The 27,790-nt window shown below is 56.9% G+C and overlaps 1 protein-coding gene and 1 long non-coding RNA gene across 5 annotated transcripts; one reads left to right on the top strand and one right to left on the bottom strand.

Moving 5' to 3' along the window:
* Nucleotides 1–605: 605 nt before the first annotated feature.
* Nucleotides 606–27,784, bottom strand: RAB26 (RAB26, member RAS oncogene family). 4 transcript variants are annotated; one of them, XM_027684183.1, is made up of 9 exons: nucleotides 27,703–27,784; nucleotides 25,062–25,172; nucleotides 6,650–6,691; nucleotides 5,774–5,840; nucleotides 5,463–5,515; nucleotides 4,464–4,529; nucleotides 4,256–4,312; nucleotides 3,845–3,921; nucleotides 606–3,243 (listed from the first exon to the last, which is right to left on the bottom strand). In XM_027684183.1, exons 2-9 carry the CDS (start codon nucleotides 25,167–25,169, stop codon nucleotides 3,141–3,143), a joined length of 573 nt encoding a protein of 190 aa, XP_027539984.1. In that variant the 5' UTR covers nucleotides 25,170–25,172; nucleotides 27,703–27,784; the 3' UTR covers nucleotides 606–3,140. The 4 variants fall into 4 exon arrangements, with proteins under 4 accessions (XP_027539984.1, XP_027539981.1, XP_027539985.1 ...); XM_027684180.1 differs by lacking the exon at nucleotides 27,703–27,784 and adding an exon at nucleotides 26,573–26,806; XM_027684184.1 differs by lacking the exon at nucleotides 27,703–27,784 and adding an exon at nucleotides 26,385–26,494.
* LOC113968023 lies at nucleotides 26,854–27,367 on the top strand. Its single transcript, XR_003534342.1, has 2 exons — nucleotides 26,854–27,130; nucleotides 27,215–27,367. It is a non-coding gene; the product is annotated as an uncharacterized LOC113968023 (long non-coding RNA).
* Nucleotides 27,785–27,790: the final 6 nt, after the last annotated feature.

Genomic DNA, 27,790 nt, shown 5'->3' with positions numbered 1-27,790 from the left:
GACTGTAACAAGTTATTCCAGCAATGTTCTTGCCCAAGCCTCAGATCAAGTCCAGACTTGTGATTAAACTCTTTGCTGCTGTACCAGTTTTTTAGCTTGCAGATTAATAAAGTTTTCAACGACTTGTTTGGCTTTTGTCTCCATTATTCAAAAATCCCATGGGTGACATGTAAAACCACTGACTGACTTTAAACTTTATTTTTGGGCACCCAGTGGGACCAGGGTGTGTTGAAATAAACTGCAGCTCAGCCCAGCTCCCTTTCATTGGAATCTTGGAGTCACTTAGGTTAGAAAAGACCTTTAGGATCAAGTCCACCTGATCCCTCAGCACTGCCTGAGGGATCAGTGAGCCGTGTCCCCAAGTGCCACATCCACACAGCTTTTAAACCCCTCGAGGGATGGGGACTCCACCACTGCCCTGGGCAGCTGTGCCAGGGCTGGACAGCCCTTTTTTTCGGGGAAATTTCCCCTAATATCCAACCTAAATGGGTCATATCCCCTGGTGGTGGTTCAGCCATGTGGATCCAGATGGGTTCAAGGCAGGTGAACTGTTTGAGCGCTCTGTGCTGCTGTGTTTAGACAATCAAAACACTGCTGTAGCCACGGAGATTATAAAAAATTTTATTAACAGGAATGAACCCAAAGCTGTAAACAAGAGCCAGCAGAAACGAGAGCTGCGGGTGACGCCGGATGCACCGAGCAATTAACGCTGCATCAAACAATTAGTGCTGCACTGAGCAATTCCTGCAGCGTCGCGTGGGGGCAGCAAAGGCCCGTGGAAAAATCCCAAATGGCCACGTGAGGAGGAGCTCTGGGGTCACTGTGCAGGCACTGGGAGACCAGTCCTGCTTTGGGAACTGGTGACTGGGAGAGATGGGGCTGTCTGCTCAAAGCTTAGGTCTAATACCACAAATGCTGCTGTGAGGGCTCTGCTCTGGCAGAGTTTGCAACCCCACAGGTGGGTTGGAAATGCTCCAAAGGGAAACATTTACATCTTCACTATTAGTGGTCTCTAATTGGTTTTGGTCCCACAGTGAGCAGGAAGCAACCAGTTCTCAGCTTTGTCTCCCAGAAAGTGAGATGCCAATCTGAGAGGGAAAGCAGCAGCCTAAGGTAGGAATGGTGATCCATTAGTAATTCTAATTCATTAGGAATCCTGCTGCTAAATTTTGCTTTTAGGTAGACTCTCTGTCACCTTGGGATGGAGCTGCTGCTGCTCCCAGGGCAGGATGAGGAAGCAGAGGGAGGCACAGCTAAGGGCTCAGAGCTGCCTGGCTGTTCCTGCCCCACACAGAACCAAATCCCTGGGACCCAGCAAGCTCAGGGACTCTCTGAAATCCCTCTCTTCTCCTCAGGCAGCAAGTGAATGCTGCAGAGCCCAGGGTGGGACTCTAAGAAGCGTTGGGGACACCTCAGTACAGCAGCAGTGGGAGCAAAGCAAAGCTCACCCAGGCACCTGGAACAGCGAGTTCTACACATTCCTGCACAATTCCTTGCCTGAGCCCCTCTCAGAGCCTGCCCTGGGCTCTGCTACCTGCAAACAAATCTTGAGAGCACCTGCAGCAGGTAATGACACTTTTCAGGTGAAGAGAGTTGCTCCAGTTATTTTAGGGAAAGGCTGGCTGAGGAATGGACCGATGCTACTGCTCCAGTGGGAGCAGCTGTGCCAGTGCTGGCCATCCCTTGGATCTGTGGGATGCTGAGGGGGGGACATGGGGGGGCCCTGACAGCCATCCCTCACCTGCCTGCTCCTGAGAGACTGGCAGCAGGGTTTGCCAGGAACGCAAACATTCCTGCAGGAGTGGGTTTTCCGCGGATCACTTTAAAATTTAAATCAGACAGTTTTGAGACTTTTCTCTCCCTAAAAAAAAACTAGGAAAAAAAATGCTCTGTGCTCAGTAGGTTCATTTCAGGATCCTTTTTCACCCTGTGGAGCTGTAGCTGCTTATGTTGTCGCAGCTCACAGAGGAGCTCGGAGGCTCCTTGTGCCCATCAGGAAGGGGGTGCTGGAGTCAAAATTCCGAGCAAAACAAGGGGCAGGGCTGTCTGAGCCAGCTGCTGGGGGGGCTGGTGGTGGCTGGAGGGCAATGGATGGGTTACTTCCTTTCATGTGAAGTGGCCCACGAGGCTCAGCACAGCGGGGGCACCTGGTGATGTGCGCGTGGAGTTTCCAAAGGGAAAAACTGCCAAAGGCCAAACACTTCATCCAGATTCAGATTTGTACTTAGAAGTGCAGCTTGACAAAAAAAAACAGCCAAAAGCCTGACACAGACCAAAGGGGTGAGGAGGCCCTTGAAGAGAGCTGGCAGGAGTCTGCAGCCTGTAAAATCACTGCCTGCAGCTTCCCCCCAGCTCTCTGCGGCGAAAAGAAAGAGCTGCCCAAGAGAACTTTGAAGATATCAAAGCGTTGCTGCATCTGAAAACGCCATCACACTTACAGGAAGGTATTTAGAATAAGCTGCAATACATTAGATTTCTTCTCAATTAAAGTACTAGAAAGGGCAGAAGGAGGAGAACCGAAGCCTTTCCCGAAGGGATAAACATTCAGGAATCTCTGTACGCAGCCAGGTATGCAGGAGCTCATCCAGACAGACAGCCAAGCTCTGTGTTTGCAGGGAAAAGGAGAATCCCTCACCCTGGAGGTGTGTGTCACCTCACAGGGATGCACAGACAGGAGAAAGCAACTACAAAAATGTTTGCCTCAAAACACATCCTTCCCGCACACCCCAGGCCGGGGGCTGAATTCCGGGGATGCAGGGAAAGAAAGGGGGATTCAGGTGGGGAGAAGGTGTTGGTTCCCCTGCGTCGCAGCACGACTCTCACTAAGGTAACAGCAGCCTCACAGAGCGGGCACAGCTGGCCCTGGGAGGAGACCCCAGCCCAGCCCCTTCCCAGACAGATCCAGGCGGGAACACCGGTGGGACAGAGCCGAGCGCTCTCAGCGCCCACGGCCGCACTGGGGCTTGGGCAGCAGCGCCCAGCACGCGGCTGCAGCGTCCCAGAGGGCTCCTCCTGCTGCTGCTCCCATCGCCCACGGCGCAGCTCACCCTGGGGGCAGACACAGACACGACAGACAGACATGCACACACTGCCCACGGGAGCGTGGGGGGCACGGCCAGAGTCTCTGTACAAACGCGGCGTTAGGACCTGCAGCAGCCCGAGCCTCGCACTTCCTTCTTCACGTAGTCGTGGAGCTTGAATTTGGGCTCGTTGGGCAGCTTCATGGACCTGTGCTTCAGCTCCCTGTGGGAAGGGGGGACACGGTACTCCTATGCTGCCTGATTCTGGGAGAAAGGATTTTGTCTGGAAGAAGCTGGAGAGGGACTTTGAACAAGGGCCTGGAGGGACAGGACAAGGGGGAATGGCTTCCCACTGCCAGAGGGCAGGGTTAGATGGGATATTGGGAAGAAATTCTTCCCTGTGAGGGTGGTGAGGCCCTGGCACAGGTTGCCCAGAGAAGCTGCGGCTGCCCCTGGATCCCTGGAAGTGTCCAAGGCCAGGCTGGACGGGGCTTGGAGCAACCTGGGCTGGTGGAAGGTGTCCCTGCCCATGGCAGGGGGTGGGACAGGATGAGCTTTAAGGTCCCTTCCAACCCAAACCATTCCAGGATTCTGATTCCAAGCTGTCCCAGCTCAGTTGAACTCAACTTGGCCGGGACACTTCACCAAAGCTCCCCCTGATGAGACATTTGCCCTCATGTGAGAGGGCAAGTTCTTGCCAGCACAAGAGCTGAAGGTGGGAGCCAGGGCATGAAGAGGTGGGTGACAGTTCCAGCCGTTATCCCAACGGCTGCTGTGTCCCTGCAGGAGAGGTGCCCAGCACAGCTGCTGCTCCAGGCACTTACTTTGCAATGGCTGTGAACGCTAATTCCACGTTGAGGCCACTTTTTGCGCTGGTCTCCATGAAGGGCACCCCGTACTCCTGTGGGACCAGACACAGCAGCATCAGGAATGTCACCTGCCACGTTCCCAGGGGCTCCCAGGCTCTGGCCAGTGTCAGTGCCTGCCCAGGGAGCTCATACCCTGCCGTGGTGGGCAGGGAAAACTGAGCCGGGGATCACAGCTCAGGTAACTTTGAGAATAATTTTTGAGGACAAAGAAACAAGAAATGATAGTGGAATCTTAGAGAAAGAAGATGAGGAGGAAGGGGAGAGCACAACGAGGGAAGAAAAGCTAAGTGGTCCCAGGTGTATTTTGGGTCAGACTGGTCTCCAGGTGACCATTTCCTGGTGCACATCCTCAGGCACCTCACCTACCTTGGCAAGTTTCTCTCCATCTTCCCTTTTCACCACTCTGTCCTGGGCTGAATCCACCTGCAATGGGAACAGCAAAGAGCAATTTGGGGTGATTTGGAAGGTCACCAGTAGGTAACCTCCACACCCCCTTATGCCCTGCCAGGCTCCCCTGCCCATGGCTCCACCGTGGGAGGAAGAGGAGGCTCTGGGAAGGTGGGGCTGGGCTCACCTTATTTCCCAGTAACATGAGGACCACGTCCTGCTGTGCGTATTCATGGATCTCTGTCAGCCAAGCCTGGAGGGAGACAGCCAGAGAGAGGGGTTGGCAACAGCCCCAGGGGGAGGAGGAGGAGAAGGGGGAGCTGTCCCAGTCCTGGGCATGGACACCCTCTGTGGGAAACGCTGCCATCCCAAGCAGTGCCAGGGATGTTCCATGGATGAGCCCTGCAGACAAGCGGTGCCCCGGGTGCCACTGAGGGGCCCCCTGTGCCAAGCAAGCCCAGTACCTGCTCTGGCTGCTACCAGACCCCCATGTCCAAGGGTAACAGCAGCCTATCGACCCCACTGCCTGCTCTGTCTGCCCACAGGTGCCTCTAGGAATTTCACCCCAATTTCCCCTTGGTTGGGACATTCAGACTAAGCCTCCTTTTCGAGGGTAAGGCCAAGGGTTGGCTCTGGGATGTGCCCCGTGCCCGTGTCCTACACGTGCTGCCCCCACGCCGAGCACACTCATCCCAGCAGGCCCCTGAACCTGCCTCCCTGAGCCATGGGGTGGCTTCTCTGCCTTCTAATCCAGCCTAATCTAATCAAACCTGCCCTAATTCCCTGTAATCCCTGACCCCGGGGTGTGAACAGCTGCTTGCTGCCTCCCGTGCTGACACTGCACTCACAGCAAGTGCAGTGAAGTAGGATGTGACTAAGGTAGGATGTGACCCTCTCCCTGCCACATTTGGCACTAAGGTGGGGGTCAATGAGGTCTCCAATCCTGACTGGTTGGGACCCAAAGGAGCAGAGGGGAAGGAGGGAGCAGCTTGCTGGGGAAAGCTGCCCATGCTCAGGTACTGCAGCAAGTCCTGTGCCAGTGCTGTAATTACACAGGTTAATTGACCAGAGCAGTGAATCCATCACCCCTTTTATTTGCTGTGAGAGGGAAAACCTTCTCCACCTGTGCCCTACCTGTCCTTGCAAGTGCTCAGAATTCATGGAAGGGCTGGGGGTGCTGCCATACCTGGATGTTGTCAAAGGACGCTTTGTTGGTGACATCGTAGAGCAGGAGCAGAGCTGTGGAGAGAGGGACGGGGCATTAGTGCTGGCTCTGCACCGGTCCCCGTGGCAGGTCCCTGCTGGGAAATGTAGAACAAGACTAAAATCCACCACAGCAACACCTCACGCTGCTGGTGTTTGCACCTTGACACGCAGAGCCTCCTCCATCCTTGGTGGCTGCTTCCCATGGGGAAACTGCTCCGGCGATTCCTGACTCACCTGGCCTGGAGTGGCAGCTCCAGGGGCTCCCCCCAGAGCAGAGGGGGCCGTGCTTACCGTGGGCATCCCGGTAATAGGCGTGGGTGACGCTGCGGAAGCGCTCCTGCCCGGCCGTGTCCCAGATCTGGAAAGCAGACGGGAGCAGAGGGATCAGACGCGGCCAAGACCCACCAAAACCAGCCCAAACAGCACGGTGCAACCCCAGGAAGCCTCTCCAGCTTTTGCTCCCAGGGACATCGATAGGAAAAACAACAAGAGCAATAAATATGGAAGCAGCACCTCCCCGCTCCTCAGCGCGGGGACACGACGATGAGCAGCCGAGGGCTCCTGACACGGCCCTTAATCGGAAAATCCATGGATCAGATGGATGCATGGGGGCTTGCTAATGTGATTGATCAGTCTTTAATGCAGCAGGAGGTTTGCAGAGTGCCACGCTGCTGCTGGGGAGGATCCATGCTAATGGTGTTACTGAGCTCCGGGCAAAGGGTCAGGTCTCGGGGGGCTGGAGCAGCTCTGGACACAAAATCTACATTTCCCAAGGGCTGGATGCTGGCTGAGCCAGGGAATGTGGGTCCCTTCAAGGATCAACCATCCTTTGGCACTGCCAAAGCAGGAGCTGCCTGGAAAAGCTGAGCAAACCCCACGGGTGCTGCTCTGGTTTCTCTGTCTCCAGCTGCAGTCACGGAGCAGCAGGGAGGCAGCAGGGCTGGGACATGGATCACCGTGGCCAGAACAGCCCCCAGCCCTGAGCAGGCTCCCACCAAAGGGACAGAGCAGCCAAAAGGCCTGCAGGGCTGTCCTGTGGCAGGAGACACAATGGCAAAGGCTGGAGAAGGGGGACCCGTGTCGAGGGTGCTCCTCTGCTGAGGGGCTTTGCCCAGCTCTGCACAGCCAGCGGGGCGAGGGAGCTGCTCCCAGGGCCTCAGGACGTACCTGCAGCTTCACCTTCACCCCATCCACCGTCAGCACCTTGTTCTGAAAGAGAACAGAAAGGGCAGTGAGGGGTGAGCGTGGCTGTGAGGCACCCAGGACCCCAGGGAGAAACAAACACCCGGCCCCCCCATCCCGGACAGAGTTTCACCAAACCCTTGGGCTGATCCCTCTCCTGCTTTTTAAACTGGCACCCATCAGTCCCAGTGCCTGCAGAGCCGTTTGCACCATGGCCCAGCCAGAGGATCCCTCCCTTTTTCAGCACAAGCTGCATCTGTTTGGGTACCTAAACCCTGATGGTGCCACGGGTGTCTCAGGCTGGAAACCTCTGGCCATAAATTAATGAGCACCAGCATCCCACCTTAACAGCCTTCAAAAGACAGAGCCAACCACTCCAAATCCAGTCAGCAAATTAAAAATAACTCCTCCTCCTGCCTCTCGTACCTGTTTTTCTCCTGATTTCTCTCTTTTTTTTTCCCCCCTGTTTTTCTTGGTTTTAGGAAAGGTGGAAAGGAGGAGGGGAAGGGGCACGCTGGGTTCTACCCAAAACAACGGGATACTTTCTGGGGAAGGATGCCCTGGCAGAGCTGGGAGCAGTGTGGGGAGCCCACTGGTGCCCCTCCAGGGGGCTGTGCTGGACAGCGAGGGCAGGGGACAGATCCTGACCGTGTCCCAGAGCAACCACCAACCCAGCGAGCCTCACCAGGCTCTCCAAACACAAACCAAACACAATCCTACAGACCAGCGGTCCCAGGCGAGGGAGCAGAGATTAATTTGCCTGCCAGATGCACAGAAATTAGCACAGTAATCACTGGAACGTGCTGGAAATGCGGCCAGGGAACAGCGCACCAGTCGCTGCTCTGGTGATGATTTGAGTCCCATTTCCTCCAGAACTGGCATGGGGTGCTTCCCTCTCCCCAGGCACGTGGCCATGGGATGGTCAAGGCTGCCCCGACCCTGGGCTGGGCTCCCCCAGCTCAGCCCTGGCTCACCCACCTCCGACACTGGACACGCCACGAGCACCAATCCCCTCCCAGGCACACGCCGAGATCCATCCCTGCACATCCCACACTGCTCAGCACCACGGAACAGGCACCTCGGGGTGCTGGTGCCCATCCTCACCCCGCCAGGACAGTGCTGGTGAGGCTCTTCATTGATGGTTTTAACGAGGGCACAGGGAGCACCTCGCTTCCTGCACATCTACACTCGGATACGGGCGAGGAGGAGAGGGCAGGGGGAGCCGGAGCTCTGCATCCACCGTCTGCTCAGGCAGGCGCAGGGGAGACGGTCGGGGTTTATAAATACCTTCAAAGGCAGCGACTGAGACGGGGGAGCAAAGTGATTCACAGCCCAGGAGCGGTAAAAATAGGCAGCCAGGGTGTGGGGTGGGGGAGCTGGAAAGCACTCAGGAGCAGTTGGGGGCTTGGGGAGCTGCCTGGGGGCTTGGGACTCACCAAACACGGAGCTGAGCCTTTCCCAGGATGGGAAGCCAAGGCTGCTGAAGGCTTGAAGTGCCTAAAACCCAGGGTTCCCACTGCCATGAGGTGCCTCCTGGACCCTGGTTCCTCTGCCCAGGGCTCCCAGGGGAGTACAGACAAGAGCCATCCCCAGGGTGGGACTGTGTGCCACGGTGATGCTGCTGAGAGTGCCCGAGCTGCACCTTCACCCTCATCCCAGAGGAGGCACAACAGCTCTGCCCGGCCCCTGTTCTGCAGGTGAAACAGGGCGGGTTTACAATCTGCAGAAGATCCTCTCTCTGAGCTCACCTTCCCCTCGGGTCACAGAATCACAGACTGTGCTGAGCTGGAAGAGACCCACAAGGATCATCGAGTCCAACCCGTGGCACCAGCACATCCTGCAGGGTGCAGGGGCTGGGAGCCCCAGGCTCTGCACTGGCACAGCACTTCTCCAAATGCCATTCCCAGTTGGCACCAAGCAGCTGCCAATACCACCTGCCAGGGACTGTGCCAGGGCTGCCGTGCCAGGGGCTGCAGAGGAAGGAAAACACACTTCCCCACTGGCCCTGGATCTCGGCACAAGCACCTTGCAGGGGAAAAGGACACTTGGTGTGATGGATGAGGACAAGGACAGCAGGAGCTTCGTGTTAAAACCAGCACCAAAGAGGTGCCCTTCCCCAGGGCAACACCAGCAGGTCCAGCCCAGAGCAGTGTGAGGCTGTGCCCGGGGACATGGCCACGTCCCCAGGGTGGCCCAAGCCCTGAGCACGGACCATCTGAGCCAAAGCCACCTTGAAGCATCTGGTAAGCAGCTGAAAAAGGTGAAGCTCCAAAGCTGCCCTTCATGCACTGACCTGCACTTCAGGAGTTAATTAACACGGAGCCGGCAGCAGCAGGAGTGACACTAATTACGGCTGACCTACATTTTAGGGGGGGAAATGCTTAGACCTAATTAAAGTCTGCACATGGATCCGGGTGCTGCTGGACCAGGCTGGGGAAAAAAATGGATTTCCTGGGGTTTGGGTGTGGAACAGAGCGGGTTTCCAGGGCAAGGAGCTACAGAAATGCTCCTGCAGGCAGGAGACACAGCCAGAGCCACCCAGAGCATCACCCCTGCTGCCACCCCTGCCTGCATCCCAGAGACATTTGCCAAGAGAAACTGTGGCTGCCCCACCCCTGGAAGTGTTCAAGCCCAGGCTGGACAGGGCTTGGAGCAACTTGGTCTAGTGGAAGGTGTCCCTGCCCATGGCAGGGAGGTGGATTAAGGTCTCTTCCAACCCAAACCATTCCAGGATTCTGAGACCCCTGGCTGCCCCCAGGCACAAGGTCGCTGCAAAACACAGGTGAAGAAGGCAAGCAGAAGGAGGAGCAGGATGGGAAAAGGCAGGAGCTGGAGTGGGAAAGGGCAGGAGCTGCTGCCAGCAGCACAAACTGGCGTGGTTCAGATGAACCAGATGCTCAAGTCTCCCCCCATACCATGGCTAAAAGACTTTCCAGCTTCCAATTATTATTATTATTTTTTTAAGGAGCTGCCTCAATTCCCTCCTGACAGCCTTTCCAAGGCACAGCTGGGGGCTGAGCTACTAATAAGCATCCAAAGACAAAAGATGACGTGTGTCAATGCACTGAGACGTGAAATGTGCTGCCAGCCCTGCGGGCAGTGGGAGGGTTTGTGGTGCTCAGGGCTCGTTCCTCATCTCACACAGTTTGTTATAACAGAGGTAACACTCCCAGCAGCCTCCTGCCACGCAAATTCGGGCAGGAAAATCATCCCTGCGACTCAGCTCTGCTGTTGCCCTTCCCAATTTCAGATTTTAATGTGTCCTTTTTCCTGGGGCGGTGACAACGTTATTAAAATCTCGTCTAGCAGGGGCTGCAGTGGAATGCCTGGAGTGCCTGGGCTGGAGGAACACGAGGCTCCAAAGTTAAATAATCCTCGGGATGTCAGATAAACAAAAGTTGGAACCTTGCAGATGTAGGAAAAATTAAATTACCAAGTGCAGATGGTCCTCAATTAAGAGCAGCATTATCGACACGCCGAGGCCCCGCCGGCTGCAGCCCTGGCACGATCCCACCCCCTGATCCCACCCCCTGATCCCACCCCCTGCCCGGGAGCAGCCGTTTGGAAGCAGAAAGGATGGAGGAGAAGGGGATGGAGCAAAACCACATTCCCCGAAACAGGCACCCTGCAGCAGATGCTCCCACCTAAACCAAGGTGCTGCTGCTGCCCTGCTCTGCCCTCGGGGCAGCTGCAGGATGGGGAAATGCCATTGCCCTGGTCCACAGGGTCCCCACGGTCCGGGTGAAGCCCACTGGGAGCGACCAGCACATCCCAGCCCATCCACAGGTCCCTGAGCCCACGCCAGGGAAGGCTGCAGCACCACCCAGGGTCACAATCACAGACAACCCGGCCTCCCCCAGCTTTTCCACACATTAACTCATTAGGCAAAGCCCTAAAAGTTAAATTGGAAACATGGATTAATTTGCTTCACAATTAAGTGGACTAATGGGAGCTGCTCACTGACACCACTCAGGCTCCAACCAGGGGAGCCCCAACCCTGGCTCCCCAGAGCCTCTGGTGGGTGTTGGCTCCAGGAGCTGCCCAGGAGCACCCACCATCACCCACCCACCCCAGCACCCCCCTGTGCCGGGGGCTCCACTTTTACCATGGAAAAGAAACCTCTCAAATGTCATTACTGGGCCTTGGAGGCAGCTCCTGCGGCCAAGTGGGGGAGGATTCCTGCCAAAATGGGAACAAATGGCTTCAGTGACTATAGATCAAACCAGGCGCCGGGCAGCAGCCGAGTTAATTAGTGGCAGTAATGAGCTGTGGGACTGACAGTGCAGCCACCCAGAAATGTCATTAGGTTGTGGTGTCACCCGGGGCAGGTGGCTGCCTGGTCCCCATCACCACTCGGGGGTGGGTGGTAGGCTGGGTTATCCTTTATTCCAGGAAGCCAGGAGGAACCCAGCAGCAGCAAAGTGGCTGAAGGGACGCTGGAGCACCCCAGCCCTGTGCCAAGGCAGGACCTGGATCCAAATTCCCCTGCGAGCACAAACGCTCCTGTGCCAGGAGGAAATGGGATGAGTTGTGATGGGGCTGTAGCAGACACACAAATAACCACCACCTCCAACAGCGGCTGCAAAAATAGATTAAGGATCAATATGGAAACCTGCCCAAAACAGCAGGACACTGCATTAAATTTGCTCGTTAAAACCCCGAGGTTTTCCCACACATGCGCGTGCGGCTGCCAGGGAGTTGGTCCTTGTGGCTCAGCATCTCCCCAGGCACAGCACCGGGCTCAGGGACATCCCGGCCCTTTGCCAAGGCCAGGGATCAAGGAGCATCCCCCCCTTTGCCCCCTCAGTACAAACAGTGCTCCAATGCTGGTCCCTCCAAACTCAAGCCACGCTCATTCCACCTGGACATGGGGCAGCGGGTCTGGCACTGCCTGGCCATGCAGAGCCTCCATGGAAAACACAGCCAGCCCACCACTCCAGCCTGGGGAAAACTCTTTCAGGAGCACATTCCCTGCCAGAGAGCAAAGGGAACAGCCTGGAGCCTGCTGGGAACAGGGAGAGTGGGGTAGGGACATGGGCTGGATGCAGAGCTGTGCCACGATGGGGCTGGACATGGTCCTGCCCCAGCCATGCTGAGTCCTGCTGGAAGGTGTCCCAGGCACTGGGAATCGTCTTCCTCCTCTCCTCAGCTATGCCACCACCAGAGACATTCCTGAGCATCCCTGTCACCCATCCCTGGGTGGCCAACACACCCGGCATGGTTCCCTCCACCTCATCCCGTAAGGTTTCCACTTAGAGAGAAATCCCAACCATTCATCTCTCAGGGCAGGCGATTAATTCCTCAGCAGCTCTGTGCATTTGCACTCTGCAGCTAAAAATAGAAACTTCTGCCTTGTTTTTTTTCCTCCCCAGGCCTTGCACACTCCACACTCCCACCTGCAGCAGGGCTGCTCCAGAGCCAGCGCCGGTCCCCGGTGCCAAGATCCCTTCAGAACCCACAACGTGTCGGCGCTCGCTGCTCAGTTCCTCAGCAGATCCCGTGAAAAGCAGATTAACACCACGTCACCTCCCAGCACACGGCGCTTCCAACCCTCCCTGCTGCCGGAGCCAGCCCCGTGTCCCCTCCACAGCTCCTTCCAGGGGTCACCACACGTGTCCCCTCCGTCCCGCACACCCGGTCCCTGCCAGGAGAAGCCACCAGCCCTGTCCTACGTAAATGACCCCACCCGTGGTCTCCAGGTGGGCACAGCCCCTTCCCCGCAGCACCCCAGGGATGTCAGAGCTCCAGCCTTTGTCAAGAGCCATGTTCACTACATTAAATCCCAATTAACATCTCCCTGGCTGCCAGCCCTGCAGAGATAAGAGCCGAGGCTCTTGTTGGAGCAGACACACACTGAAGAATTAGTGACTTATCATCTTCTATTCACATCAGCCCGCAAATAAAAGGGTTTCCTGGCAAGAAGAGAATCCTGTCTTAGGGACAGATTAGAGGTAAGAGGATCTGCTTAGGATCATGCATTTTAAAACACAGCCATGCTCTGCTTCTCGGCATCGCCCGCGGCAGCCACGTCCAGCATTCCTTCCCCTGCCCGGCTGCTCCATGGAACCACCACGGTCCTGGGATGGTTGGAGGCTGAGTCCTTGAGGGAGGCACAGGCAGGTGAGATGTGATGCTTTCAAGCTGTTCAGACTCATCCCAACAGGCAGAAGACACGGCCACGCAAGGCTTTGAGGCGTCTCTGCCCCATCAGAGCGAGCCTGTGCCCCAGTCCTGCAGGCAGCCAGGGAAACTGGGGGTTCCAGCCTTAAAATTCCATAGGACAGGATCTGTTACGGCCGCCCTGGAGATCAGAGCCACCAAAACGCAGCAGTCAGCAGGAAGGCTGCAGCCCATCCCTGCAGCTCCAACGCATGGTCGGCTTCCAGGATGGGATGGAGCCCACGGCCACATCCCTCCTCCACACCCAGGGATGGTCTGTGCAGCTCCCCCAACACCCTGGGCTGCATTACTCACCCCTTCCATCTCTTTTTTCCCTACTTTATGATAGAAGAGATATTTTTAAAAACATCCCTGCTTACTTCCAAACCAGGCAGCCTCGGAGACAAAGGGGGCAGAGATGGCTCACGCAAATCGGTGCCAATACCCAGGAATAAGTAACGCGGCACTCCACATATTTATCTTCATTTTCCTCATCAAGGACACGCCGCGCTGCACAGCGGAACAGGGATCTCCACGGAGCATTTGCTGTGGGATCATTTCTCATCTGCAGCAAACACGGCGCCGTCAGAGCCGTGGGGATGAAAAATGGCTCATCAAGTCCTGTTAGACAGGGAGTCATTTATCTGAGGGGGGGAAACAAAGCCTTGCAGCACTTTTATAACCTTAAAGGTCTTTTCCAACCCAAACGATTCTAGGAGTCGCCTCAGTGACTGCAGCCAGCCCCAGGTTGTGCCCCGGGCTGAAAACTTGCTTAAAGTTTCTCAGAAGACTCTACAATCCAATTAAAAAAAAATCAGGGCTGAACATCCAGCAGCAAACACCTCGGCAGTAACACAGCATCATCTGCAGACAACACTGCAAACAGCATTATTAAAGAGCGCTTCTCATCCCTAAAGAAAATAAAACCCCCAGAGACCTGACAAAGGAATCTGTAGCTTTTTATCCCAAGCACTCCCATCCTTCACCTGCAGCCGAGGCAGACAGCTCCCGAGCGCTCTCACAGCGCAGCAAACCCCAGCCCAGACAGATCCTTCAAAGGATTCAGGGAAAAGGGAGAGACTGAACAACTATAATGAGGTTTTCTGACGGCCGTAGGAGTCCAGTCAGCCCCCAGGACTGGCATCCATCAGGTTCCAGTGCTCCCTGACACCCATCAGGGGTCCCAGTGCTCCCTGACACCCATCAGGGGTCCCAGTGCTCCCTGACACCCAGCCCATCTCTGCACAGTGTGGTGGCAGCAGCGACAGGAAGGGCTGACCTACAGTGGGCTCAGTGGGCAAAGCCCCTGTCCCAGCACCTCTGTCAGCTCCGGGAAGGTCCCTCAGATCCACTCACTGGTGGCACAAGGAGGAAGCCACGGCACGAGGAGCCCTCCCGACGCCACCGGCACAGAGCTGCGCCAGCCCAGGCACTGTGCAGTCAAAGCTTTGATCTTTGCAAAGCTTTTCCTTCTCATCAGCAGCAGTCCCAGCTCTCCCATTTTCTGCTCTACTAGAGCAGGCTCTTCCCAAGGTTTGGGCTCCACTGAAAGCCCCGGGAGATGGAGAGGTGTAAGGAAGCACAGCACGCTCGGCACATCACCGGCACTTCCACACCAAAACCGCCCCAGTCGGTCAAACCAGTTTGTCTAATCCAACTCCACCATTTGCTCTCCCAGTGCGGGGCACTGGAGCAGGGCTGCAAGCCAGGATTGTGCTGGGAAATCACCCCAGGCAGGCAAAACACCCCAAATCCTGCCACTGTGGTCGCCAGGAGGTCCAGGCAGAAGCACCAGGATGGGAACACAGTGCAGGCAGTGCTCCTGGACAGACAGGTGCTCTGCCAAGACATTGCCAACCTTGTTACAAATAAAACTGGACCAAACCCCACACACAGTTGCCTTGTTGCACGCTTGGAAAGCCCATCTTCAGCCAAGAACTCCAGCTGGAGCAGTTGGGGCCTCAGGAGAGGATTTCCACCCCTGCACTGGGCTACGGGGCCGATCTCTGGAGAATCAACCCCCCAAAGCTGCTCTGCTCCTGCTGCTCTTCCCTGTTGGAATAATTTGACCTCACGTGTGTATTATTCAAGGGGGAAAAGCACATCTGCGAGGCATTAACGCTTGCTTGGGAACAAGGTTATTTTCGGCACTGCCGAGCACTTCTCCCGTTAATTCATGCACATTTATAAGTGCAGCTTGTTAACATGTTGAAGGAAGTTCGGGCTGAGCCACAGAGACACTCACTGAGCTCCAGCCCTGCCTGGAGCCACCTCGACAAGTTACCCCAATGCAAAGGGGCCCGGGGGGCACCCCCACACAGCAGGACCCGCTCCCCAAGCTCAGCTCCTCAGCACTGACTGATTTAAGAGCTCTGGGTGCTGCTCTCCAGGGTCTGCAGCACCACAGCAACTCACTGGCACCACGCTCTGAGTCCTGTGAATGTCCCACACCCCAAAGCAAGGTGATGCTGTGGGAGCTGCTCTCCTCCTTTTATTGCCCCTCCTAACAACACAAGCTCCTGCTGTCAGGCAGACAGCTGGGGTCACCCTCTCTCAGGGCTGTGGCTCCCCCAGCCCTCTAACTGCTTTTTGCTGCAGGGCTCCTGCCCCTGCACCGCTGCGAGGCAGAGATGCTCCATGGCAATACCCTGCAGGGATGCCCTGGAGATGCCCTGCAGTCAGCCCTTCTCCCAGACACAGGGCAGCAGAATTCACCGGGAAGAGATTCCCAGCCCCACTCTGATCCCGTCACATCAACCACGCTTCCCCAGGCCTCGCCAGCAAACCACGGTGGAGCTGAGGAATGAACTGGGACAAGGAGCTGGGGAAGGAGCCAGGAAGGGAATTGCCTGTGGACAGGCTCAGGACTCAGCACCTTTCGAGCTCCTTGGCACTGGCTTCAGGCCACACGTGCCTCAGCACTCAGAGGAAGAAGAGAATTCACTCATCTGAAACCTGCACTGTGTGATCTCCCGGGAACACCAGAGCCCCAGGAAGCCCACACCTGCAGCACAAGGGCTTGAGAGGCTTCACAGCCCTGGCTCCACTCCCTGCACACACCGTGAGCACACCGTGACCACACAGCCCCCACAGCCCTGCAGAAACACACGGGACCAGTGGTTACAGCACACCTCACACACTGCTGACGGGTGCCCAGGGCAGTGTGACACGGCTGTCACTGTGCCAGGGTCTCTGGTGCCACGGGAAGGTGCCTGGACACAGCACGGGGGGGGCTCAGCCCTGCAAAGCCTCATCCCCGGCAGCCCAGCGGAGCCGCCAGCCCTTCGCCGAGGCTGGAGCTGCGTGGGCTGCCTGGCACCGCTGCCAAATCCGGGCTGAGCTCTAAAAATTGACACCCAGAGTAGCAACAATCCCCCGGCGCTTCCGCCGAGGCGCGCGGCAAACGGGGCGACGGGAGCCCGCGGGTCACGGTGTGACCCCGCAGGGACGGTGCTCCCCCACAGCCCCCAGGAGCAGGGAGTGCTCACCCAGGAGCAAAGACACACCAGTGAAAGCCCGGCCAGCTGGCTGCATGGGAAGGGCTCCCTGTGCTCCCAGGAAAGGGTCTGTCCTGCCCCTGCTCTGCCCAGGGCACCACTGTAAGAAGGATGCTCATCCAGGGACCGTTCCACGCTGACAAGGAGGATGTCCCTGGACAGGGTCTTTGCTACGACCCCCCCAGCAGCGAGGCTGGGCTGAATTATTCATCCAGCCACGCAGTTGTGTTTTTCTTAGTCATCAGCCCGGAGGAAGCAGCGAGGCACAGAGGCACCAGTGGGACCTGCTGCTGGCGAGCAGCACAGGGAGCAGCACAGGGAGCAAATCACACGATTCAGACCAAATTCAGCATCCAACAGACAGTAAGGTCCTCACCGCTGGGGTCTGCACTCCCCAGAAGGGCTGGGGCTCCTTGGATGCCTCCAGCAGCCTCCTGCACTTGGCTCTGGGGGGGGAAAAGTCATTAGCAGGGAGTTGTTCCGAGGTTGGGAGCACAGGGCGCAGCAGTGTCGGCACCAGCGGCTCTCCCAGGGAGGCAGTGCCAGGCGCTGGGGTCGGTCCAGGCTCAGCCCCAGTGAGCAGGAGCAGCAGCACCGGCGCTGGGGCAGGACCCCCCACCCCTCCTCACCTCCCCCCCGTGCCCGGCACAGGTCACACTGTGGGGGCACATGGCCCGGGGGCTCTTCCCCGGTATCAGCGTTAATGCCACAAACCGGTGCCGGGGAAGAGCCGCTCGCCCCGGGCGGTTGCCGTGGTGATGCTGCGCAGGCAAAGCTGGAAAAGCCAAAGACTCCATTTCCCCAGTGTGTCACTGGGCCTGGGAACATCACGTTTTGGCAGGGAGGAGGAAAAAGTCCCGAGCCGTGGGCAGATGGCACGAGGGCTGGCAATGTGGACACAGATGGATGGCTTCGTGGCATCCAACCCAAGCGGGCTCGGCTGCACTGATGCAGCTGGGCAAGGCTCCTCATCACTCCCCTCCTTTCAATAAATTACATAGAAAATCGCCACACAAAATGGAACTAAATCTGTCCAGGTGTTCCCTCCAGGACCAGTTGCATCCTCAGAGACATGCTGCCCACGTTGCCTCCCCTACAATCTGACCTTTCCTGCCTGCTGACCTCCTGCAGACAGCAATGACCCCAGCCCTGTCACACCAACATCTTCCTCAGGCTCTGAAGCATCACCGAGACCCCCCAGACCCCTCTTTGACTCCTCCTCACCCGGGGCCAACCACAGCCCAGGGCAATGGACATCACCCCTTAAGGCTGAAGCAGCACAAGCTCCCAACACACGTTAGTTATGATCAGGGAGAAATGTTTTTCCCCAGTGCAGCCATAAAGATGAATTCTTTGCTGTTGCTTCCGAGAGATCCTCCAGTCCCTCAGGGCAATGACTCGGTGCTGAGCCAGGATTTAAAATGCTGTATGCCCCTGGTAGACAAAGCTGTGTGAGCTCCATGGCTCTGCTGGAGATCCCTTGCCGGGGGAGCTGAGCAGCTCCAGCACCCTGGGATGAGCCAGGAACCAAAAGGGCAGCGTGGGGCAGCCAAGCACCACCCAGCTCTGGCACACGAGGGCACAGCACTGAGCCAGCCCCTGCCCTGAGCCAGCCCCTGCCCTGAGCCAGCCCCTGCCCCAGGGCACGGGTGTCCCAGTGGTGCCAACAACAAAATATTTTGCTTCTGAAGGCTCTGCAGGTAAACAAACCCTTGATCCCTAAATCCCCCATTGCCATAGGAACAGTGTGTCCCCCATTGCCATCCAAGGACTAGGACAGCTGCTCAGGCTCACACCACGCTGTGGCTCCTTCCCCCATGGACACAGCTATATCCCACTGGATGGGGTTGTTTTTCCCATGTTTTTCCCTGAGGGGGATGATTTGCCAGCACTCACTGTTCCAGGCTCTGGAGTGGCCGATGTCTGCCCTGCCCCTCACCACGGGGATGCTCAGTGTCACCCTCACAGGATCTGGCAAAGCCCCACAGATGGGACTGACCCCACCCCTGTCCCCACGGCTCAGGTGACAAGGAAGTGGCTCTTTGGGGAAAGGACAAAGGGAAAGGTGGTTTTCAGGGAAGGACAACGCACAGTCAGTGCCCGGCGAGCTCGGCTGGAATCAGCTCCCACTACTGCAGCCACTGCTGAATTCGGGAGCAGCACCTCCCCCTTCCCCACGGGGATCATCAACATCCGCTCTGGGAATAACCCAAACCCCGCTGGGGGCAAATAATTAATTAACAAAACGAGGCAGCAGCTCAGTGGAAAGGCAGCGAGGGCTCAGGGGATCACAGGGGCTGATCAAGGCAGAACCGTGGGACAGGGATGCCCCTAATGACCATCCCAAGGGTAGCCAGGGGGTTAGAGGCACCCCAAAACCCACCTGACCCCCTTTCCCAGCCACCCTCCCTCTGCTTTCAAAGAACAACCCAGTTCTGCACAGCCGAATTCAATATTTTATCACAAATAAAAGATGAAAGTGAAATTAAGCCAAATGTATTCCATTAAATATTCAAACCATTTAGACTTACTCTGGGCCCATATAAATGTTTTATAGCCAATAAAACACTCCCTCACAGGTCCTGGCACCAGGAGCAGACCCAGGCTGGCTCAGCACCGTGGCAGTGGATGCTCCAGAGCCCAGATTGGCCTCACCAGGGCCAATTTCCCACCTGGCAGCACCCAGAGAGGCACTGACACAACACAGCCGTGTGCCCACAGCCCTCCCCCAGCCCGACCTCCTCCTCCTGCACCAGGATCCTGCTCAGCTGGAGCGGGGCAGGGAGTGGGGCTCTGACCCACAGCCCTGGAGACGCTGCGGGTGGGTGGGAATTGCGTTTTCCAGCCGTTTCCACTACGTCCATCCCCACTCTCTATCGGGGTTTTGGGCTCCCACATAGTTCAAACTAGGAGGATACAGAGGCAGGTTACAGTGAACACCTTGACAACCACCCTCCTTCCACCAGCAGCTCCCAAGTGTATTTTTTCCGTGCCTGTGTCCTGGCTCTGCAGCACCTGAGCATCCCAGGCCTCCTACTCTCCCTCTGAGCTAATGAAACCCAGTATTTCAACTGCCTCAGACCAGGACAGACCCATGGGGACACCAGCTATCCACCAGGAAGCCACTGGGCACCAGCAGGGGTGCAGGAGCCTGGGAGACACCAGTGCCCTTCCAGAAGCATCTCCCAAACTCCACATCCCCAGCACTCTCCTGTCAGATGAAACGGATGCAAAATTCCACACCTAAACTATTCCAAGTGGTATTTCCAACACCGAGGGGGTGGGAGAGTGGGGAAGGCATCTTCCCACCATCCTGCAAAGAGGATTAAACTGGTTAAGAGTTTTCTTAACCAGGCTCTGGGGCTTGCTGCCGCTCCAGCAGTTCACTGAAAGAGCAGCTTGAGCACTTCTCTGCTTTGAGGACACTCATCTTATTTCTCTGCCTCACCCAAGGCAGGAAGGGAGTCTGCTGTCCACCGGGATTACCACCTGCACACGGGGGTTTGCATCTCCCTGGTGTGCTGCAGAGCTGGGGGATATCATTTTTCAAATGCAGGAGGCAAAGAAAGATGAATAAAACACCAGCAGCTGTGAGAGGAGCGGGTGCAGCCGCCATGGGCACCGCTCGCAGCATCTCTTGGCAACTGAGCCCCTGCATGCAAATGACAGGCACTGCCAACTGCAAAGCTGTGAGTGTCCCTCTGCAAGGGAGGAAGCAGCCACTGACGGCAAAGCGGGGCTCAGCTTCCCAGGAAAAATGAATATTTACTCCTCTGAGAGCCCGTCCTGGGAGCGGGGAACAGGCACCGGCAGCAGCTGTGGAGAAGGCGTCGCCCTCAGAGCCACACACGGCACAAAGGGGTGAAATCACGGCGTGTTCCAGCTGACAGGCACTGCCCTCCCTGTGCCAGGGCACCGGGATCTGCCCCACCTGCTGCTGAGTTCAGGCACACCTGGTCCCTATGGCACCGGTGATGGCATCGCATCCCATCCCTGAAACCGGGCAGAAGGGGTGGAAGCACTGCAGGAATAATCAGGGAATCCTGGAATGGTTTGGGTTGGAAGAGACTTTAAAGACCATCCAGATTCACCCCCCTGCCATGGGCAGGGACACCTTCCACTAGAGCAAGTTGCTCCAAGCCCTGTCCAGCCTGGCCTTGGACACTTTGAGGGATGGGAAGCTCCTCTGGGCAAATTGAGCCCAGCTCTCCGTACAGTGAGAAATGCAAAAATATGAAATCGGCTCCTGGCTGCTGGGAAAATTCATCCAGCAATGGGAGCTGCAGAACAAACCACTTTCAGACAAAGAGCTGCTGGAAATACACACAAATACGGAATGGTTTGTGTTGGAAGGGACCAACCTAAACCCACCCTGCTGCAGCAGATCCTCATCCTGACCCCACACACATCACAATGCTCATGGCAAAGGAGAGACTGAACACTCTGCCCAGTGCCAGAGTCCCTTCCCTCCAACATCCAGGGCTAATTTAGTACAGAAAGACATGCTGAAATTAATTTATTTCTATTTCTTTCTTCTGGCCTAAGCAGCTCCCCTCCCACTTTTTCTAGATTGATCCATCAGAAAATGAGCCCTGCTAATGCTCCATGCCAACCGCTGAGATAAAAGCCAGCCCTCGGCTTCCAGGAGCCTCCAGGTTGCTCCAGCCCTTCCAAGGGAGGCACCAGGCAAAGGCTGTGATGAAGCATCACTCAGAGGGCAGAGATGTGGGCACCTGCTGGGAACTGGAGCATCGCCCCAAGGACAGGGATTCGGGTGCCCACTGGGGACCAGCAGATGCTCAGGGCATCCACAGCCCCCTGCCCCCCGAGCATGTGGAGATCCAGGACCAGCCTTGGTGAATCCAAACCATGGTCACTGTTCCTCTGCATGGCAGGAACACATCTCCCATCCTCCTGCAAAAGCTCAGCTGGCTGCTCGAGGCACAGGCGGCCGCCGAGGGCCGGTGGAAGGTGCACACACAAACACAACAAAATCTCGTGGAAAAAAAACATTATACACCGTTGATTCCACCCCCTGAGCAGCACAGGGCTGAGTGTAATCAAGAGTCCTGAGAGCTCAGGGCCACCGGTGGCAGGTTTTGTTTACAACACACAGATTATCTGCGGCACGGCCAAGGCTGGAGCCCGGAGCCTCCCGAGGGGACTGCGGCGGGGGGCAGCAGCAGAAACCCCCCGGGCACACCGGTGTGAACCGCTGGACATCAAAGCTGAACCTTCAAAGGAGACAATGCCTGTGTCCGCTGCCTGCCCGGGCGGCCCGGGGCTGTGCCGACTCCCTCCTGCTCCTCCTCTTCCAGCAGCACCAAACTCGGTGCCAGGAGGATGCTGGTTTGCACCCCCTCCTCGGAGCGACACCACTACACACCTCGGAGAACCAAAAGAGAAGCCACCCTGCTCTGAACTCCACCACAAAGTGCTTCCCAATGGTTTCAAGCCCCTGATTAACACAGAAACCATCCCCCCCGCTAATGCAAAGAAGCTCATTAGCACCTCTTCCCAGGGAGAAAAGGCTCATCCTTAATTTTAGTTTTCTTTCATGTTCTTCTCCTTTCAGGTCCAATTAGTACAAAAATCCTCACCTGCCCGACCCTGCAAAGCTCTGGGCTGGGAGCACCGGGCTGGGCAGCCCCAGGGAGCCGGGATGTCATCGGGGACAGGGACACGGTGGGCTCATGAAGACCTTTGGCTTCTCTGCTTTGGCAGGACCTTCCTCCCGTTACTCAGCTGTCACGACAGGACAGAAGTCCCACTGGCTGCTCAGCTTGGATTTCTGTCGAGGTTTTTGCGGCGTTGCCAAAATTACAGCAAGAGGCAGCTCCTTCCGTGGCACTGAGAAAAACGGGATTCACACCCCTGAGGGCTAATCCTGCTCTTTTCCGGGAGCCCCTTCTCCCTGGAATCTGAACACATGAAGGCAGGAGAGCACACAGGACCTGCCCAAAGAGCTGCTCTGCCCTCACCGGTGGGGATCTGTGGGGAGAGACCTGCCGGGATCCCCCAGTCCCCAGGAGGAAGAAAACCTTGTGCCCTGGCTCGGAATGAATAATTCCTTCGTGGGAAGGAATAATTAAGCCCCTTGTTATCTAGTAATGGCTGGAAACACTGAAGGTGACAACTGTGACCCAGACACCAGAGACAGAGAGGGGTTTGCCCCCCACCCCAGGGGGAAACAACACAGCAACTCCAACGACGTTTCTGCCGCTCCAAGTGACCCCCTGCTCAAGACTCTGCACCCACAGCATGGGGAGCATCACCCCAGCAGAGCAGCCCCAGCCAAATCCTCGCTGTGGATCCCCTGGCATTGTCCTGGCTGAATGCTGAGGCTGGAATTTTCTCAAGGAGCTAAAGATGCTACCCCAGCAAGCCCAATTTTCACAGGAAGGAACATTGAAGACTTGACACCTCCAAAGCTCGAAGCCAACAGGTGCCATTTTGATGCCTTTTTTAACAATACAATCATCTTTATTTCCCCAGCATCAGTGATTTGTTTTCCAAATACATTCACATCAACATCCTTCTTTGTTTAAGAGATGATGATAAACAAACACGATGTGGGAGGCTCTCCCTCACATAAAACAGTAGGAGGGAACAAACCTTGGGGGCCATTAGGAATTGTAATGCCAGATTAATTTTAAATGGATTTCTATTCATTTACATTCACTCAGGCCTATGTAACCCATTAGCTTTGCCTGCATCTGATGGTTCGACATCCTTGAAAATGAGCGATGGATCCTGGACCCCCTGGGACCAGTGGGTGGACTGGGAGAGGAGGTGGAGAGTGCCTGGGCGGGCACAGGGGCTGCTCATCCCATCCCAGGGAGCCTGCAGGGACCAAGTGGCAAAAAGAACAGTGGAGATGGCCCCAAAAACAACGTCAGGAGCTGGGCAGCTCTGTCCCCGTGGTTCCCCCAGCTGGGATGGGATCCAGGGTCCTGGCAGGGCCCGGCTCCCACAGCCAAACAAGGTCACACGTGCACAGGAGTGCAGCTGCCACACGCGCTGGCCTTGGGGAGGTCCCCACGGTCTCTGCTGCCAGCAAGGCTCAGAGACTGCCACAAACCCTGCCCAAAACCCCCAAAGCACCGAAACAAACACTCTGTGCTCGCTCAGCACCTCCAACACCAGGCCAGGAGAGCGCAGCAAACCCCAGCAACATCCTCCCACCCCAGCCCCGCCTCGCCTCAAACAGCCTTGCTCACTTCAGCCAGCAAACCCCGAGCAAATTCTGGAATTTTGGAGAGAAGAAGCTGCCACGTGACAGTTTTCTGATTAGAAAGACGCAAATTAAAACCAGCAGAAGCCTCCAGCGTTGCCACCCCAGAGCATCATCTGCACCACAGTGCCAACGGCGAGAGGGACAATTACACAGCACCTGCAAACAGGATTATCTCAATGGGAACGGAGATGCACATCAAAAAACTATTTCCATGTCCCCCAAAAATTATGAGTGCCTTAAAAGGATGATGATAATGAGTTTTAGGGCATACACATGATCTTCCCCACTGCATAATCTGCCCATTTCAGAGCAATGTAGCTCTAGCAGCTCTGTTAGAGAAGTAAATTAACCCTAATTTGATTGCTTCTCAGTAACAGTCGTTTCAGTGCTCTAATCAATAAGTCACAGGGTTTTACGACTGCCCTTGGTATATCAATCACTGCAATCGGCAATAAAATGCTTTTCATTTGAAGAACACCTGAAATACTGTGTAATTACCTTTGTATAAAATTACAGACTCCAATTTACCCATTTCACCTGCTGCAGCCAACAGCCTCGCTCGGCACCAAACATCATTTCCTTCCTAAAGGCTCTCTGAGCCTTTCTGAGCCGTCCTTCATCCCTTCCCCATGTCACTGCAGCAGCCAGTTATTACTCACACCCCACAAAACAGCAGGTTACAAGAGACACCCATCTCCCAGGAATCCTTCAAGAAAGGGAGAGATCCAACCCCGGACCACAACGTCCCCAGGCAGCCACAAGGTGCTGATGGGGAAATACGGCCAAGGGAAGGTTTCAAGGTCCCTGGACGGCACTAAGGTGTCCCTGCCTGGCAAAGGATGCTCTGGGCACACCAGGCCATTGCAGGGCACGACGTGGCTCCCCTTCTGCCCCCTCAGCCACCCCATTACCCCTCGGTCAGGCAGGTTCCTGCTGTCCTCGCTGGAGCCACACAGCTCCAACACACCGACTGCAGGACTCTCCCAGCACTGGGATGCTCCGATCACAGACAAAACAGACACCTCAGAGACCCCTCAGCACAACACACGCCCCCAAGCCAGAGGGAGCAGGGCCACCTGGCAGGAGACCCCCATGTCGGGACACCAAAGCTGCGCTCAGGAAATGTTTCCAGGGAATTCTGGTTCGTGTCAGTTTTGGTTTTGTTGTTCCAAGAAGAAAAAACAAACCACTCTTATAAACACTGAAAACGACTTAGGGAAATATTTTCACTGGCAGATGCCAGGCCTCAGCAGTTCTTACAGGAATTATCCCCGGGATCCTGAGCAGAGGACACGCTCCCCCATCCCTGTGCAAAGCTGTAACCAAGAGGTTGCTGTGCTGCCCCCACTGCCATCAGAGCCCGAGGTGCCCCGGGTGGAGCTGACACGGGTCAGGGTGACGAGGTTTAAGTCCTTGGAGCAACGTTTAGTTACTCCTCTGCAAAAATCCATCGCTCACCTGCCAGACCCCCAGGCAGGGGCCAAGAAGTGCCCCGGGCACTCACCCTGAAGTCGATTCCCACCGTGGAGATGAAGCTGCCGGCGAGGAACGCGCCGTCCTTGAACCGCACCAGCAGGCAGGTCTTGCCGACCCCGGAGTCGCCCACCAGCATCACCTGGGAGGGAGGGAGGGAGCGGGGGTTAGACTCCGGGTTTTGGGAAGGAAGCCCCCTGGAGCCATTACCCGGCTCCATCCCAGGAGCAGGCAGCAGATCCCACACGCTTGAGAGGAACAAAGCACATCCAAGAGCGACGGACCCAGGGGAGGGTGGGGGGGAAAAAGGGAGACTCACAGCAGAATTATTCCCTATCCTGCACCACGTGTGTCCCTGAGCACTGGCTCAACTCGAGACACCTTACCCCAAGCTGTACTTAACAAGTCCTTCATGGGGGCACAAACCCCCCCCTGAAAACCAAGAGGTGCCAGCTGGGTGCCACAAGCTGTAACCCCATGGCTGCAGGGCCCACGGGCTCCCCAACACACCCACAAAACACCCCACCACTGTGGGGCTTTCTGGGAGCGTGGCACCACCCATGGGGAGACTTCAGGGAGTCCCCAACCATAAGCACCAGCTCCAGGGGTGCATCAGCCCTCTGCAAGCAGCTGCCTTCAGTGGGACCCACAGATGCCCACAGCTGCCCTCCTGGTCCTCCACAGATGCCAAGGAAGCAGCTCCCGGTGCCCCTGCCTCAGTTTCCCCACCCAGCAGCTGCCCTGGGTGCAGACAGGGCAGGCAGCCCCCTGCCACAGAGACCACGGCAGAGCTGAGCCTGCTCCCAGACACAGCTCCCCAAAACCTCAGCCCTAACCAACAGCCCCCCTGGGCACCAAGCCCCCTCCCCTCAGTGGGATGACAACTTCCCACCACCGGGAAATCTGGGACCATGGAACCGACCTGCGTGAGCTCCTTCTGCACCTGCCATGGCAGGTTCCCTCTCTCCCAAGGTGCTCCCATCAGCCTTCCGAGAGCCATTAGGCTGTGACAGGATTTAAATGGTTTTAAGGCAGGGACTGCCCTGGGTCACACCGAATCCTCCCAGGAGCCATCCGAAGTGGCAAACGCCAGCACGGCTCTGCAGCTCAGCCCTGAGAGGTGGCAGCAGCCCCGGGTGCAGGTGTAGCTCGTTTTGGGGCAGGAGGGCTCTGCCCAGGATGGCAGGATCCAGCCACAGTGCCCCAGCCCCCACGGTGCAGAGCCCCACACACCAAGCTCTGGCACGAGGGGGTGAGGGCAGCCAGTGAACCACGGGTGTATTGGTGCAAAGCCAAGGGAAGGGGGGGAAGTCAATTTTAGTACAAAATATCGGGGTTCTTTAACTTTCCAGACCTCTCTCTGAAACAGGTGACCCTCAATAGCGGCTTCTCCCCACTCAGCATCACCGATCCCTCACCAGTCATGCAAAGTGCCCGGGGCCAGGATGGAGCCCCATACCCAAGACTTGAATTTGGCCACTGCCTCAGGCAGAGCTCAGGAGCCTCAGAAGAGGGGCAAGGGAAGGAGAAAGTTTAACAAACCAGGGTTTTACTGGATAGAAAGCAATTTCTCTCTGCCACTGGTTCAAAATCAGCCAGACCATTAGCAGAGGTTTTGGCTAACTGGGTCGTTTGGGCTTCTCTGAGACCCATTTGGCTCATCCCTGTGCCGTGGGCACAATTCCCAGGGAAAGCCACAGCCCGGGCAGGCAGAGGTGAGCTCCAGGAGCCCGGAACCAGCGCAAACACGGAGGTGGCTCCATTTTAGGGAAGCCGTTAAACCATTACTGCAGCTGTACCAGGACCAACCGCCTACCAAAGCAACCAAACCCACTTCTGGAACACCCCTCACCTCCTACCCCACATCCCAAACCTTAACGCGATGGCCACGCCAACTGCCACCGGCACCGAGCTCTCGACACCACACACCGCGGCAGGACCTGCCCCAGCAAAGCCCGCGTTCTCCCGGCTCAGTCCCCCGCGCTCGGTTACAGAGCTCCGTGTTAGAAACACAGCCCAGAGCGTTTGCACTGAGTTGTAGCCTCAGCCAAAATCACTAAATGAGCCCCCGTATCGCTAAGTGCACCCTAAAATCATCAAGTGAGCTTCAAGCTGGGCTTGCATCAGGTCGTATGATGAAGTGGGGGGGATGCAAATTAATTTGTTCTGTGACTCTCTCGGCAGGATCTGAAGCAGCGAGAAGAAGCCATCTGAGCCCAGAAAGCTGGAGACATCTCAGCAGCAGCCAGAGCAGACTCGGTGCCACTCAAGGGGTGCCATCACCCCGCTCACAGCCCCGTTTTTTGTAGGTTACAGAGGAGCCGGGAGGCCACAGCAGCTCCCCGGAGCAGCCTCTGGCCATCACTTGCACAAGTCCCGCAGCAGCAGCCCCGCTGCCGGGGGGGCTGATCCCGACCCTGCTGCCCCGGGAGCCCCCGTGGAGCCCCCGACCCGGCGGCTGCGGACGGACGGGATGCCGGGGCTGGGAGGGAGGGAAGCGAGGATGCAGGGATTCAGGGAAGCAGGGATGCAGGGATTCAGGGAAGCAGGGATTCAGGGATGCCCGCCCGCTCCTGACCCCGGGAACTTCGGGAACGCTACAGCCGACCCCGCACCCGACTTGACCCCGCGCTCCCGGACCCCTCCCGCAGCACCCCCGGCCCCCCCCGCACCTTGAAGGCGAGGTCGTAGAACTCTCCGCTGCTGCTCAGCGAGGGCCGCCCGGCCGCCGCGCCGCCGTTGCGGGGCAGCTCGGGGGCG

This window comes from Neopelma chrysocephalum, unplaced genomic scaffold (genome assembly GCF_003984885.1).
Source record: "Neopelma chrysocephalum unplaced genomic scaffold, ASM398488v2 Primary Assembly neopelma1_65b, whole genome shotgun sequence".
In the NCBI taxonomy this organism is placed as follows: Eukaryota; Metazoa; Chordata; class Aves; order Passeriformes; family Pipridae; genus Neopelma; species Neopelma chrysocephalum.
Note: the sequence above shows the minus strand (reverse complement) of the source record. Positions and strands in the feature narration are given on the sequence as shown.